The sequence below is a fragment of the Petaurus breviceps genome, unplaced genomic scaffold (genome assembly GCF_028583685.1).
Source record: "Petaurus breviceps papuanus isolate PSGF00001 unplaced genomic scaffold, PetGlider_PUasm1.0 532, whole genome shotgun sequence".
NCBI classification, from domain to species: Eukaryota; Metazoa; Chordata; class Mammalia; order Diprotodontia; family Petauridae; genus Petaurus; species Petaurus breviceps.
The window spans coordinates 588,828-603,937 of record NW_027186361.1 but is presented as its reverse complement, the minus strand read 5'-3'; the positions used below and the strand labels follow the sequence as shown (position 1 = coordinate 603,937).

The window sequence follows — 15,110 nt, the reverse complement described above, 5'->3', positions numbered from 1 at the left end:
ATTCCAGCTAGGAGTCCAGTGTAACAGCTGCTGAATGAACTCAAGGGAGCCTCAAACAGCTGCAGCTGGCCAGTGGGAAAGGGTTCCAAGCCAAGGACCTAGTTGGCCAGGTAGGCAGGATTGGGGCTGGACTGTCTCACCCCACAGGGCACCCTCTACCTCCCTGGGTTTCTAGCTTTTCATCCTTTATTGGCCACTTGGGGCTCTGCTGGGGAGTGAAGAGGAGGGCAAGGAAGAGAGGGCTCAGGAGTGATTTGGATGGGAAAGGGATGGTGGTTTGATTTTTTTTTTGGTGGGTGGGGATTGAAAAGTGGCCAAAACACCACAGATGAGAAGACTATCCCTTAGGGGGGAGAATATGGATGTGCATATAAATTCAGACCTTTTTAAACGTGTTGAATTTTTTTATTCTTTGTTATAAGGGATGGCCCTTTGGGAAGGGGAGGGACACATTGGGAAGTGTACATAATGTAAAAACAAGAGATCACTAAAATTTTATTTATTTTAACAAAATTGATCAAAAGGTTGAAGTCATCTGCCCTCATCCCCACAGGTATATACATGCATGTGTGTGTATACACATGTACATGTGTGTACATACAGGCAGATATATATATATATATTATATATATACACACAGCATCTAGATGGTACAGTGGATAGAACACTGGCCCTGGAGTCAAAGAAGACCCAAGTTCAAATACAGCCTCAGATACTTCCTAGTTGTGTAACCCTAAGCAAGTTATATAACCTCAGGCTGACTCAGTTTCCCCATCTCTAAAAATAGGGATAATAATAACACTTATGGAGGTAACTAGGTGGTTCAGAGGCCTGGAGTCAGGATGACCTGAGTTCAAATCCAGCCTCAGATGAGTGACCCTGGGTAAGTCACTTAACCTATGTTTGCCTTAATCCACTAGAAAAGGAAATGGCAAACCATTCCAGTATCTTTGCCAAGAAAACCCTAAGGACAGTAGGGTCTATGGGAATCAGGAAGAGTCAGACAGAACTGAACCACAATGTCACTTATCTCCCAGAGTTGTTGAAGGATCAAATGAGATATTTGCATAGTGCTTTGTAAACCTGAAAATACTATATAAAGCCTAGGTATTAGTCCTAGTTTAGAGCTATTGTACCACACTGCCTTAAAAGGTTAGATAAGATATGTGTGTATGTGGGGGGGGGCTCTAAAGGATGGGGGTCAGGAAATCAGATACCTCTCACCCAGTCCCATCATCTGGCTATAGTGAGCTACCTTTTCAGGCTCCTCCTTCGGCTATTCAAAGGATCCTTCTGCTCCCTCTTCCAGAGCCAGAATTTGAGGGCCTGGGGCAGATTCCCAGAAGGGAGACAGTCTGGGGAGGCAGCTTCCCAGCTCCCTACTCGCCCCAGGGCTTCCTGGGAGCTGAGCTTCTCCTCTCCCTATATTTGAACACGAGAAACAAGTCCCCTGCTCCTATAACTGGACCTCAAATCTGGGCATAGCCTATCAAGAAACCCCCAAAGGGCTCTCCAAGGTGAAAAGTAGTCAAAGGGGGATGCTGGGAGTCATACAGCTACCTCCACCCCTTTGTCCTGCTCCTTTTTCTGGGACTGACCAGTCAGGAACATTGAGTTACCCTTCCTCTTTCTGGGAAAAGGAAGTCCCTGCCCCCCTGCTGTCAGCACCCCGGGGAACAAAAACCCTTCTTGCATCATCCTAGTTTTGTCTCTGGTTCCCTTTCTCAGCAGGGTTTCTTTTGAACCATTATTCACTTTCCAATCATGTAAGCCCATCCTGCCAACTGATACTCTTTTGTGCAAAACCTCCATTTTAATTTATGAATCTGCATTTTGTGCATTGATACAGAGATAGCTGAGGCCTCTGGGTAGTGTGTCCACCCTCTTTCTCCATTATTTATGTATTACTTCTATCAGATGCTTTTTCTGCTCTGTCTTCTTTCTGTATCACACTTCCGTGGTGACAAGGCTTACAGGGAGCTTCCTGGCAGGGTGTAAGATCTGCATTCGAGTTCCTGGCTGTGTGACTCAGAGATTCATCCAACATCTCAGGGCCAGTTAAATTATGGAGCCGCTACCAGTCTCGATAGATAGAGGGAGCTTTCTCCCCAGAAATCCTCTTGGTGGCAGAAATCGTCAGTCTTGTCCAAAATAACAACAGCACAGGTTTGCAGTTTTCTCCTTCCATTTTCTGTTTAAAGCCCTCTCCATCAGATTGGCAATCCTCCAAGCAAAAGCGTTCTTCCAATCCCATTCATTCTATCCTTAGCCAAGAGGCCATTATGCCGATAGATTAAATAATGGTTCAGAAAGCCAGCTCCAACTCAGTCCACTTCCCATATTTTCCTTTCTTTTCTAAGGTCCCCATTTTGAAATGACACAAACCTTCCATTGGGTCCTAAGCTCTTCAGTTTCCTGCTCAGGATCCTTCTCTCCCCCCCCCCCCATCCTTTCCAGTTTTCTTCTGACAGCATTATTCTTACATGTATGAGCCATCCCACACAGGTAGTGATCCAAGGGTTCAGGAAGCCTTCATAAGGCAAGCACCCCAGATATCTGTTCCAAGAAGACAAAGCATCTCCTGATCGACCAGACCAGGCTAAATATGGTCAGCACATAATGTCAGTCAGTCAATAAACATGTATTAAACACTTCCTATATGCCAAGCACTGTGCTAAGTGCCCCGGCTACAAAGAAAGGCAAAAGCAGTCTCTGCTCTCGGAAAGCTCTCATTCTCATGGAGGAAATAACCCATGAAAGATCAATACAGTGTAATGGAAGGGAATCTTAGAGGGAAGGTCCTAGTGGGGGAGTGAGAAAGACCTCCTGCAGAAGGTGAGATTTGAGGTGAATCTTAAAGGAAGCCAGGGAAGGAGGTAGGCATGGGGTAGGCAGATGAAATGTCCAGGGAGGGGAATGGCAAGGAGATGAAGGTTTATGGATTATAAGGTAAGTGGAGGGGCTAAAGGGTAGGAAGATTAGGAAAGTTAGGAAGGGGCCAGGTTGGGAAGGACTTTAAAAACCAGAGCATTTTGCATCTGATCCTGAAAATAATAGGAAGCCATTGTAGCTTTTGAGTAGCATGGGAGACATGGTCATAGCTGCATTTTAGGGAAATCATTTTAGCAGCGAGGGGAAGATGGACTGCAGTGGGGAGTTGAGGCCAGGAGAGCTAGTGGTTCAAGACCTCTACCAAGGTGGCCGCGGTGATTCAGTGGAGAGAAGGGGAGATGTTTTGAAGGTAGAAATGACAGTACTTGACAATAGATTGGTTTTGTGGGGGTGAGCAGGAAGTCTAGGATGACACTAAGAAGGTGAGCCTGGGGACTCAGAGTATGGTGGTGCCTTTGACAGTAATAGGGAAATTGGGAAGAGAGGGGAGGGTTTGGGGACAAGATAATGAGTTCTGTTTTGGACATGCTGAGTTTGAAATGCCTCAGGGACTTGAGATGGCCGACAGGCAGTCGATGGTGCAGGACTGGAGCTCAGGAGAGAGACTAGGTCTGGCTGTATAGATCTGGGAATTGTCTGCATAGAGGTGGTAATTGAACCCATGGGAGTGGAGGAGATCGCTAAGGAAGACAGTAGAGAGGGGAAATTGAATGTGTGCAAACAAAACTCTCTGGGGGTCAGCAGTATACAGATACACACTGATTATTAAACTATCACTGTAATGCCAAAAATCACAGCGGCAGAGTATAAAACCACCCCGAACCAAAAGAGTTCAGAAGGGGACACAGAAATAAAAGGGATGCTTTTGTTACTACTTCGTTCAAATGAATAAATCCATGAAAAAGTCTGTACATAATAGATGTCATGTAAAATGTTTTTGAGGGCAGCCAGGTGGCTCAGTGGATAGAGAGCCAGGCCTGGACTCATGACTACCAGAGTTCCAATCTAGCTTCAGAGCCTTACTAGCTGTATGACCCTGGGCAAGTCACTTCACCCTGTTTGCTTCAGTTTCCTCATCTGTAACATGAGCTGGAGAAGGAAACAGCAAACCACTCTAGCATCTCTGCCAAGAAAACCCCAGATGGGATTATGAAGAGGCAGACTCAACAAACAACCAAAAAAAATGTTTTTTTAAAAAAATTCTCATGTATTTGATTTTTAATTTTGTGTGTGTTTGAAAAGAATATTTTGGGGCGGCTAGGTGGCAAAATAAATAGAGCACCAGCCCTGGAGTTAGGAGGACCTGAGTTCAAATTTGGCCTCAGACACTTAACACTTACTAGCCATGTGACCTTGGGCAAGTCATTTAACCCCAATTGCCCTGCCCCCCTCCAAAAAGAAAAAAAAGAGAATATCTTGTTATCCTCAGTTTGTCCTCACCTTCATCCCTGCATGTTAAATGCAGTTGGCCTAGGGGCCAGGAAGACCTGACCCTGACCCATCCTGGCTGTGTGACTCTGGTTAAAATCACTTAACCTCTCAGTATTCTAGGCAGCTAAAAGATGCCTACCTGCATTGCTAGAAGGAGTTTTCTTATCTGGTAGTTCCCTATATTAATGAAATCTCAGGTCCAGTCCCTATCCTTATCATTCTTGAATGTGTCCATTTCTCTGTCCTTCCCCTAGAGAGCATCCATTGTGACAAAGAATGAAAAAAAGAAAGAGGAAAATAAAACTGTTTAGCAAAACTCACCAGCTAAATGTGATGGTGTATGCACCATTCCTCACCAGTAGACCCCATTCCCACCCCCACCCCCACATGCAACAAACACCCCTGCACAGAAGGAAGGGAGGTGTATTTTCTCATTCCTTCTTCAGAACCAAGCTTGGTCATCCTATGACTACTTTTTTGTTGATGGTTATTCTTTATGGTTAAAAATCTCTAGTGGTTGTAAGATCAGGGACTTCCTTTCATCTTCTCTTTGGGATCTAGGGAGAGGACCTCAGGGTTCCAAAGAGGAAGGTTCATACGGGGAAAAGATTAGCTAGAAGCCTGCTGTCAATGAGCTGAAGTCAGTTTTGAAGGGTCTGAAAGATGCTGAGGGCCCATCGCTCTCTGATACAGTCATAGAAGTCTTGTACTTGATTGTAAGTTTTTTAAAAGTCTCCCTCTTGGATTCCCTCCAATCTGGCCAGAGCAGGCCCAAGTGTAGTAAAGAGCACAGAGTGTACTTGGCACTTGGGTCCATCCACACTCTGCAGACAAGTGGGCACTTTGCCCTTGATTACCTCTTAAAAGCTCTTTCGCAGACTCAATGCTAGCAGGACTCAGAGGGACCTGAGACATCTTCTAGTTCCAGGGCTCTTAACCTGGGATTCAGCAACTTCTTTTCAAAATCTGTTTCGATGGCTAGATTTCACTCTAATTGGCTTCCTTTGTTCCGTGCATTTTATGTATTTAAAAACATAGGGGTGATTAGGTGACGCAGTGAATAGAGTACTGGCCCTGGAGTCAGGAGGACCTGAGTTCAAATTTGGCCTCAGACACTTAACACTTACTAGCCATGTGACCTTGGGCAAGTCATTTAACCCCAATTGCCTTGCCCTCCCCCCTCCAAAAAGCAAAAAAATAAAAACATAGTTCTGAGAAGGGGTCTGTAGGCTTTGCCAGCTTTCCCGAGGGGTCCAGGACATAAAAAAGGTTCAGAACTCCTGTTCCAGTCCAGTTCCCTTATATTACAGAGGAGGAAATTGAGGCCCAGAGTGAGAACAGTCACACAGTTACTAAATAGTAGAGCCCAGATTCAAACTAGGGCCTTCTGCCTCTTAAATTCAGTGCTCATTCTGTGATACCATACTGCCTCTGCACCCCTGGGAGGCAGGTAAACTGGGTCACAGAGAGTGAATGGGACTTGTCTGAGGTCACATAGGGAGCGCTAGAACTGAAATTTCTCATCCCCAAATCCCAATCCCTTTTCAAGACATCCCATGCTTTCTTCTGCAAATTCCTGTTTCACAGAATAAGTTGATAAAGATCATATGATATCTGGGCTTTCTGTAGGCTTCTGTAGGATTTGCTATTTAATAGAGTTGCTCTATAAGCCTGCCAGGTAGGGGGATTCATTGTTGTCCCCATTCAACATAGGGAGAAAGTAAGGCACGGAAAGGGGTTCTGGTTTCAGAGCGATCCAATTGCAGACCCCAATTTGGAACCTGAGATTCCTGAATTCCAGCACTGTGCTTTTACCATTAGACCAAGCTATTTCTAGCCATGATGGGAGAAACGGGTGTTCTGAAACCAGATGGAAAATCAAGGGAGCTTAACTGTCCCCCACCCTTCCTGTCTCCAATTTCTGTTACCAGCAAAACCTGCTGACATTTGCTTTTGCTTGTGCTTACCAAGCAAAGTAAAGGATGCCCCACGTGCATCACAGGTCAAGGACCGTAGTGTCTTCCTCTGTCCAAGACAAGGGGCAGTCTGGTGCAGTGGGTAGAGACTGCCATGCAATTGGGGAGATTCGGATTCATAGATGCTTATCGGTTGTGTGACAGTACGCAAGTCAATTAATCTCCTAGTGTGTAGGGTAGTTTTTAGGACCATCTCTTACAGAAGAGCTGCCTAACAGCATACATGGGGGAAATTTCCACACTGGAAATTGTTCCCTACATCAATGGAATCTCAGGTCTGGCCCCTCCTCCAGTCCAAAAAAATGACACAAGTCTCTGTGAAAGTGAAAGACATTGGTAGCCCATTGCTTTTCAAGTATCATTTGAGCCAAGCAGACCACAATATATGCTTCCAGTTTCAGCCAATTTAAATCAACTTGGAATTGATTTAAATCCACCCTGAGTTCTTCCCTCTCTGGTCTGAGGCATGCTGCTAGATAATTCTCCAGGACACTGGAGAGGGAACTATGTGCCTACCATCTCATCTCCCCTGCCTCTCTCTCCCTGCTTCACATTGTTACTCCTGTTACGGTCAGAATAAAGTAAACTGAGGCACAAAGTTCTGAGCATGATCAATTTATTAGTAAAGCACTGATCATAGGATCTCAGCAAAGCTAAGGCCCCAAATGAGGGGGACAGCTCCTTTTTATAGTTTCCATGGAGTACAGAATTGGACATGATGAACGGTGAAATCAAAATGATTGGTTGCAGAGCTGAGGCTGGGAATGATATGATTGGTTGGAAATTGGGAATGAGAGGTTAGCAACAGCCCTCTCCTTCCTTCCTGTGACTAGGAAATAAATGTTCCTTGTTTGAATCTATCTGCAAGGTTAGAGACAGTGGACAGACTTCTTTGGAGGATAGCCTGGTGTATCAGGCTCCGTGGTGTCCACCTATATCTCCCAGGGACACCAGATTTCCTTGAGGCAAGAATAGAACACTGATTTTCTTCTTCAATGAATGTAAACAGTTTTATTGAGAAATAGATAGCAACCTGTTTGCATTACCGAAAATAAAACTTGGTTTACGCTCCATAAACAACAGAACACCCCAAATCAAGAAGAGAACCAGGATCCATAGGACTGATTAGCAGACCTTTTCTAAACTTATTTCATTACAGGCCAGCTGAGTTTGTGCACTGAGTTCAGAGACAAAGAGCCATGAGTTGGGCAGTAACAGGACAAGACCAATTAATTGCAAATCAGATCAATTAAAAAAAGACCCAGCATCAACCTGATCGTTTCACCCTTCCTTGATCTAAGGAATACAGTTATGCCTTCCACGATCTGGAAAATCTGCATAACATTTTTTGATCTTCCCTTTGTCCCAGACACCTCTGAATGTTCCCTTTTTCTTTTATGGGGTGTTTACAGTACCTTATTGTAAAATTTGGGGTATTTGGTCATAGGCTCTGTGTCATTTGATGGCCTTTGTGTGCAATCTGCAGCTTCTGCAAAACTACCCCCAAAATCCCATTTTAATTTCTTATACCAACGTATGATATATTGAAACCTCCATGGGGAAAGTCCCAATGTGGAAGGGATAACTGTACTTTCTACTTCCCTCCCAAAGGGTGGAGCCCCAGCAGATCGCCACTGAGACTACTGGAATTTAGCTACTCTTCGATGCCAAGAAAGTGTTAATAATCACCGCAAGTCCCATTCGACAAAGGACTTTCCTCCCCACCAACCTCCCACTCCCCTTCCAGGTAGGTGGTGTTCAGACTATTAGAGAAAAGGAAACTGAGGTTCAGAGAGCCCACAATTACTGGCTGGATTTGAATCCAGGTTTTGTGACAACAAATGTAGCATATTTTCCTTTCCACCCATGTCAATGATTTGGTTCCATTAAGTAGAGAAAGAGAAACAAGTACTTGATGCCTTACTGACAATTAGCATTGGATGGATGAATGTCCAAAAAGGGAGAGATGGTGTGATGAAATGTACATTCCTTCTTCCACCTTCTTTCAGCTTTTAGGTTCTTACCTCTTCTTCTGTTTGCTTTTTGGAGGGGGGAATGAAGGGGAGCTGAGGTTAAGTGACTTGCCCAAGGCCATATGGCTAATAAGTGTTAAATGTCTGAGGCTGGATTTGAACCCAGGTCCTCTTGACTCCAGGGCCAGTGCTCTATTCACTGCACCACCTAGCCACCCCTATTGATTGTTACCTCTTCTTTAGGGTTTAGGTTAAATGAATGAACTCATTGAATCCCCAAAACATTTGTTAGAGACCCCCTAATATATATGTATATATATACTTATATGTAATTAGTATATTAGTATATATCATATATGTGGGTTTAAGAACATAGCTTCCAAGATTTAGAGCTAGAAAGGACCCCAGAGGCCAGCAAGTTCAACCCCCTCATTTTACAGAGGGGGAAACTGAGGCCGAGAGAGGGGAAAGGACTTATTTAGGGTCACATATAGAATCCTAGAACTAGAAGGGGATGTCAGAGGCCAGATAGTCTAACCCCTTAATTTGGCAGAGAAGGAAACTGAGGCTCAGCCTGAAGTGATTTGGTCTAGGTCAAAGAAGTATGTGGCTAGGCAGGATTTGAGCCCATGTTCCCCTGACTTCCAGTGCCCTATCTCTTCAATAGCAGGGATACAGTGTGGAAAAGAGCCCTGGTTTTGAGAGCTAGGATTTTAATCTGGCCTCCAATTTTTTTTTCTTTCTTTCTTTTTTTGCTTTTTGGAGGGGCAATTGGGGTTAAGTGACTTGCCCAAGGTCACACAGCTAGTAAGTGTTACATGTCTGAGGTCGAATTTGAACTCAGGTCCTTCTGACTCCAGGGCCAGCACTCTCTTCACTGTGCCACCTAGCCTCCTCTCCAACTTTTCTCAGCTGTGTGATTTCAGAGATTGCTTACCCTATCTGAGCCTCAGTTTCCTCCTTTCATGCCTCACCTGTTACAACGTGGTTATGTCCATTTTTAGATGAGCATCAGGGACTCAAAATGGATGGGAAACAAAGTGTTTTGAACCAGTTACCCTGAGAAAGTCACTTGCCCTCGGTTCATTCAATAATAATTTATTAATTTAGTCAGTCAACAAGCATTAATAAGGTACTTACTGTGTGCCAAATCTTGTGCTAAGCACTAGGGATACAAAGAGAGGCAAAAACAGTCCCTGCTTTCCAAAAGCTCTTAGTCCAGTGACTTGCCCAAGGTTACACGGCTAGTTTTTGTGTTAAGTGTCTGAGGTCGGATTTGAACTCAAGTCCTCCTGACTCCAGGGCCGGTATAGACAAGATACACACGGAGTAGATGTCAGGGAATGCCAGATGGAGGGTGCTAATCTCTGGAAGACCAGGGAAAGGTCTGAATCTGGAAGGAAGCCAGGGAAACGAGGAGGAAGAGAGGAGGAGACAGCAGTACAGGAAGGGGGCCAGACAATGCAATGGCATGGAGGTGAGATAGGGAGTGTTCACCTCGAGAAACTACCAGTTGGTTGACATAGCTAAGTCATAATGTGCCTGGAGAGGAGTGATACGTCAGAAGACTGGAAAGGTAGGATGGGGCCAAGTTGTGGAAGGTTTAAAATGCCAGAAAGAGGGTGCTTGCCATCTATCTAATCCTGGAGGCGATAGGGAGCCACTGAAGTTTATTGAGTACAAGGGTGTCATGGTCAGACCTACACTTTATTTATTTTTTTTGGTAGGGGGGAAGGCAGGGCAATTAGGGTTAAGTGACTTGCACAAGTTCACATGGCTAGTGTGAAAGAAAAGAAAAAAGAAAAGAAAAGAAAAGAAAGGAAAAGAAAAGAAAAGAAAAGAAAAAAAGAAAAGAAAGGAAAAGAAAAGAAAAGAAAGGAAAAGAAAAAGAGCCAAGAATGACAACAGGGTTGAGAAACAGAGACTGGGCAGAAGGTGAAGCCCTTGATAGTAAGAGGAAACTTGGGAGGAGGGAGGAGCTTCACACCCATTAAGATAACCAAATTCTGTTTTGGCCACATTGAGTTTGAGATACCTGAGGGGCATCCACTTTAAGATGTCCAAGAGGCATAGAATGATGTGACACCATAACTCTGGGAATAAAAAACCATAGCTCTGGGAATAATTTGAATGGCAATGATGATTAAACCCAAGGAAGCCGATGAAATCGACAAGGTAGATACTGAAAAGGAAAGAGAGGAGAGGGTCTAGGACTGAACTTTGGGGGACTCCCATGGTTAGCGGGCATGACTCCGAAGCTCTATCAAAGGATACAGTGAGAAGGAGTAGTCAGACAGGTAGGAGGAAAACTCGGAATCAATTAATTTTTTGGCTGATTTTGTTTTTTTTATTTTTTTTGGAGGGGTGAAGGCAGGGCAATTGGGGTTAAGTGACTTGCCCAAGGTCACATGGCTAGTAAGTGTTAAGTGTCTGAGGCCAAATTTGAGCTCAGGTCCTCCTGAATCCAGGGCCAGTGCTCTATTCACTGTAGCACCACCTAGCCTAACAATCAATGAATTTTTAAAAAATCTAGTAAGCACCTACCATGTGCCAAGCAGGAGAGAACAGTGTCATGAAAACCTAGAAGGAACTTTTCCAGGAGAGGGTGATCTACAATGTCAAAGGCTTCAGAGATATCAAGAAGAATTGAGAAAAGGCCATTCGATTTGTAAATCAAGAGTGCACTGCTACCTTTGGAGAGGGAAGTTGCTTGGGTATGCCAGGCAATGGGGACAGAAAGAGCAAAAGTAATTCAGACTCTTCCTTTAATTATTTAAGGAATGTGTTTTCAGTTTCTCTAGCTGTAAAATGGGACAGTTCCTCGTCTGTTCTGAGTGCCACAGAGGAATCAGTGAGTTGGTGGTTGGGAATTATCCTGTATTGAAATGAAGATTTCCAGCCATGAGTTCCTAATGCCCTCAATGTTACCCCTGGGAATCTCCAATTATCTCAAGGGGAACTGCAAGATTTTCAACCCCAAATAGATTTGAATTCATGCCATAGGGCACTTGGAGGAAGGAGGGAGGTGTATGTTGAAAGTCACATGACTTCAAGACACTCCTAGTTTCACATCCATAGCACAGGACAACACTCCTCACTGATGGAAGTCAATATGTCCAGAGTCACCCTTGGTTCTCATAAAACAGGGGGAAGAGGCAAAAGGCAATTTCTGAAATTTTTTTCAGGTTGAAGATAATGGATCCCTCACCCCCAAATGAAGTGGAAAAATCTGTCCAGATAACAGAAGATGCCATTTTGGGTGCAATCAAGACATTGGAAGGTAGTGATCCTGGAGGGGCAGGCCATGAAATAAACGTTTATTGAATGGGCAAAGCACTGAGGTAGGAAACTCTTACCCCCTTCTTTGTCTGGACTATACTGATTAACTGGCTCATGGCTTGCTTTCAGATTCGGATAATCCAGTCAAAAACATAGAATGGACAACATGTGAGGACTTTACAGTGGAACTGGGCCAACAGCAGATTGAAGAATACATCTCAGTAAGTTTTATCAGTCAGTTAATTAGCATTTCTTGAGTGCTTCTTATGTGCCTGGCACTGTGCTAGGGATAGAAAAACACAGAGGGTGCCCTCAAGGAGCTCACAAGATAATGGGGGAGACAACGTGCCAACAGCTATGTGCATCAAGGGATATCTAGTTTAAAGGGAAAAGGAATCTCCAAGGGGTGGAGGGAAGGAGGGATTAGGAACTGGGAAAAGCCTCATTCAGAAGATGAGATCTGAAGGAGACCAGGGAAGACAGGGAAGGAAGCAGTCCAGGTGTAGGGGACAGTCGGGAAAAAGAGTAGCATTCTGGGGTCCTGGCCTTTTAGTTAGTCATGGGTAGAAGTCTAAGGAAATGGTCCTCTTCCCACAACTAAGAAAGTTGACCTCTAAACGGTGAGATTGAAAGGTCTATGTCTCAGCTGTAAAGGGTGTCTTATCATAGACCCCAGGGTTTGCAAAATTAAAGGAACCATAGAGGTGATGTAGTCCAACAGATGAGAAAACTTAGACCTGGAGAAGGTCATGCAGCTAGTGAGTGACAGAGCTGAGACTTAATCCAAATCTTCTCTTGTCAAAAAAAAAAGTCTCTGCCCCTTGAAAGAGAGGGCCAAGAGATGTGGCTGATACAAAGTCATGGATAAAGCCTGTTGGGATTTTTTTTTGCTTTTCTTTTTTTGAGAGGGCAGTTGGGCTAAGTGACTTGCCCAAGGTCACACGGCTAGTAAGTGTTAAGTGTCTGAGGCTGCATTTGAACTCAGATCCTCCTGACTCCAGGGCCGGTGCTCTGTTCACTGCAGCGCCACCTAGCTGCCCCTATAAATCTGTTGTTTTTACTTGGTTCAAATGGAAGCATTGAGTAGACCTGGGTTTCAAGCCTCAGTGGTACCATTGACAAGCTGTGCATTATTGGATAAGGCTTTTCCTGCTTCTGAACCTGGTTCCTCCGTAAAATTTGGGGGCTGAACTAAATGGCATCTACATTTCCTTCCTCTGACACAAAATCCAATTTAGTAAACGATTTTTACATGGCTATGTGATGGGCCCTGTGCCTGGTTCTAGGGATGTAATGCTGAAAAATGATTATATTCCTGCCTTCAAGGAGATTATAATCTAGTCTCTGACTTCTGAAACTATAATACAATAGAAAAAGCAGTAGACTTAGAATCAGAAGATACATGGATTCATACCCTTGTTCTAAAACTGTCTTTATGACCTTGGGGTGAGTCACTTTACCTCTTAGAGCCTCAGTTTCTTCATTTGTAAAATTCCTTGTACAATCTACGTCCTAGTCTGGTTGTGGGGAAATGTGACCTATTATTAGTATTGTTTCTTCCTCTGATAATTGGTAAAGTGGATTAGAATTCATACTTTTTTTGGTATTTGTTTCTTAATGGAAATAGAATTTGGGAGATATGTTGAAATTGGGACAGAAAAAAAAACTAAAAAAGCTGCCATTACTATGTGTCTTGACTGGTAGAGAGGACTTTTGGCCTCTGTGCCTATGGTGGTTAAAGGGCCCAACCAAAGACTAGGTTGATCATGGATAAACTTCTTGAATAGAGGGGCCACTGAGCCAAGGCTTCCTTGACCCTATTCCCCTTGGAGATATAAGTTAGGGCTTCCATTTGGATCCCCATTCAGTTAGTGGGTACATCGAAAGATCTTTGAAGAATCCAAGCACCAAGAGTCTCATCGTCTTCCCATTGTTGATGGAAGCTCCTGGGATTTGGCTCAGGGCTTTGGATGGAAACCAGAACTCTCAAGAGTAGTCACAAACAGCTCACCTCTGTGGGCTTTCCAGCTTCCAAAGAGCTTCCCTGGGAGGTGGTGAGGGCAAGAATTATTATCTCCAACTTTTTGGTTCAGGGAAATGTGAAGGGCACAGCCTTAATTGAGATCATCTCCTTGCCAAGGTCATCCTCAACCTTGTGCCGAAAGGTCTTGGACCAAGAAATTCCATCCTCTCCCATCTCCTTTAGGAACTTGGACCCTTGTATCATTCTCCCTCCTTCATTCATCTTCAGTCTCTCCTTATCTAGTGACTCCTTCTTGATGCCTAGAAACACATATCTTTCCCATCCTTAAAAAACCCTTCACTTAACCATGCTATCTCCTTAAACTAGCCTCATGTATTGCCCCTCTCTTTCATAGCTGGGAGCCTAAAAAGGATTCCCTTTCCTCCCTTCCACTCACATCTCAATCCCTTGCAATGTAGTTTCTAACCCCATATTTTGACTGGGACTGCTGTCTTCAAGGTAACCTACAAACTCCTTTGCTTCTGTATTCTTTTTGACCTCCCGGCAGCTTTCAACACTGTTGAACCCTGTTTCTTGGCCTCTCGACCTCTGAGATACGTTTTTTTTTGTGTTCTCCTACTTGTCTGAGCCTTCCTTCTCTGAATTCCTGGTTATCTCTCCCCTGTCTACTGAAGATGGGTGGCCCCAAGGCTCTCTCCTCTAAGTATACTCTCTTCCTCGGTGATCTCATCCACTCTCACAGGTTCAAAGATCATTTCTATGCCCTGACTCCCGCATCTATATACCCAGACCTAACCTCTCTCCTGACTTCCAGTTCCACACCATCAACTGTCTTTTGGCCCTCTTGAACTAGATAATCCTCAGCATCACAAACAATATATCCAAACCCAGAACTCACTATATTTTCTTCTAAATCTGTTCTTCTGCCTGATTTCCCTATTTCTGTTAACAGTACCGCTATCCTTCCTAGGAGGGCAGTCTTGGAGTTACTCTCAATACTTTCCTCTCCCTCATGCCTAGAGTTAATCAGTTGCCAAGTCTTGACATTTATACTACAGCAATATCTCTCCCATCCTCCTCTCTGCTCACATCTTCCCTGGTTCAGATCCTCAGCAATAGTCTCTGTCAAGCTCACCTCGAACTCAGCTTAGCTCTCGACTCTCTGGACTTCCTCCCTCCCTCTTCTTTCTTTCTTTCTTTCTTTCTTTCTTTCTTTCTTTCTTTCTTTCTTTCTTTCTTTCTGTCTGTCTTTCTGTCTTTCTGTCTTTCTGTCTTTCTTTCTTCCTTTCTTCCTTTCTTCCTTTCTTCCTTTCTTTTTCTTTCTTTCTTTCTTCCTTACTTTCTTTCTTTCTTTCCTCCGTCCCTCCCTTCTTTCCTTCCTTCCTTCCTTCCTCCCTTCTTCCTTCCTTCCTCCCTCCCTCCCTTTCTTTCTTTCTTCCTCTCTTTCTTTCTTCCTCCCTTTCTTTCTTTCTTTTTCTTTCTTTCTTTCTTTCTTTCTTTCTTTCTTTCTTTCTTTCTTTCTTTCTTTCTTTCTTTCTTTCTCTCTCTCTTTCTCTCTTTCTTTCTTTCTTTCTT

General features: G+C 44.0%; 1 protein-coding gene across 2 annotated transcripts in view; it reads left to right on the top strand.

Moving 5' to 3' along the window:
• Nucleotides 1-15,110, top strand: part of AKAP14 (A-kinase anchoring protein 14) — a 23,596-nt gene continuing 8,486 nt past the window's right edge. Inside the window, exons 1-4 of one of the 2 annotated variants that reach the window (XM_069102148.1) lie at nt 17-110; nt 7,911-8,046; nt 11,458-11,552; nt 11,681-11,772. In XM_069102148.1, coding sequence (XP_068958249.1) covers nt 11,468-11,552; nt 11,681-11,772 — 177 coding nt within the window. In that variant the 5' untranslated portion in view covers nt 17-110; nt 7,911-8,046; nt 11,458-11,467. Of the gene's footprint in view, nt 111-7,910; nt 8,047-11,457; nt 11,553-11,680; nt 11,773-15,110 lie in introns of both variants that reach the window. The other variant, XM_069102149.1, reaches the window with a different exon arrangement.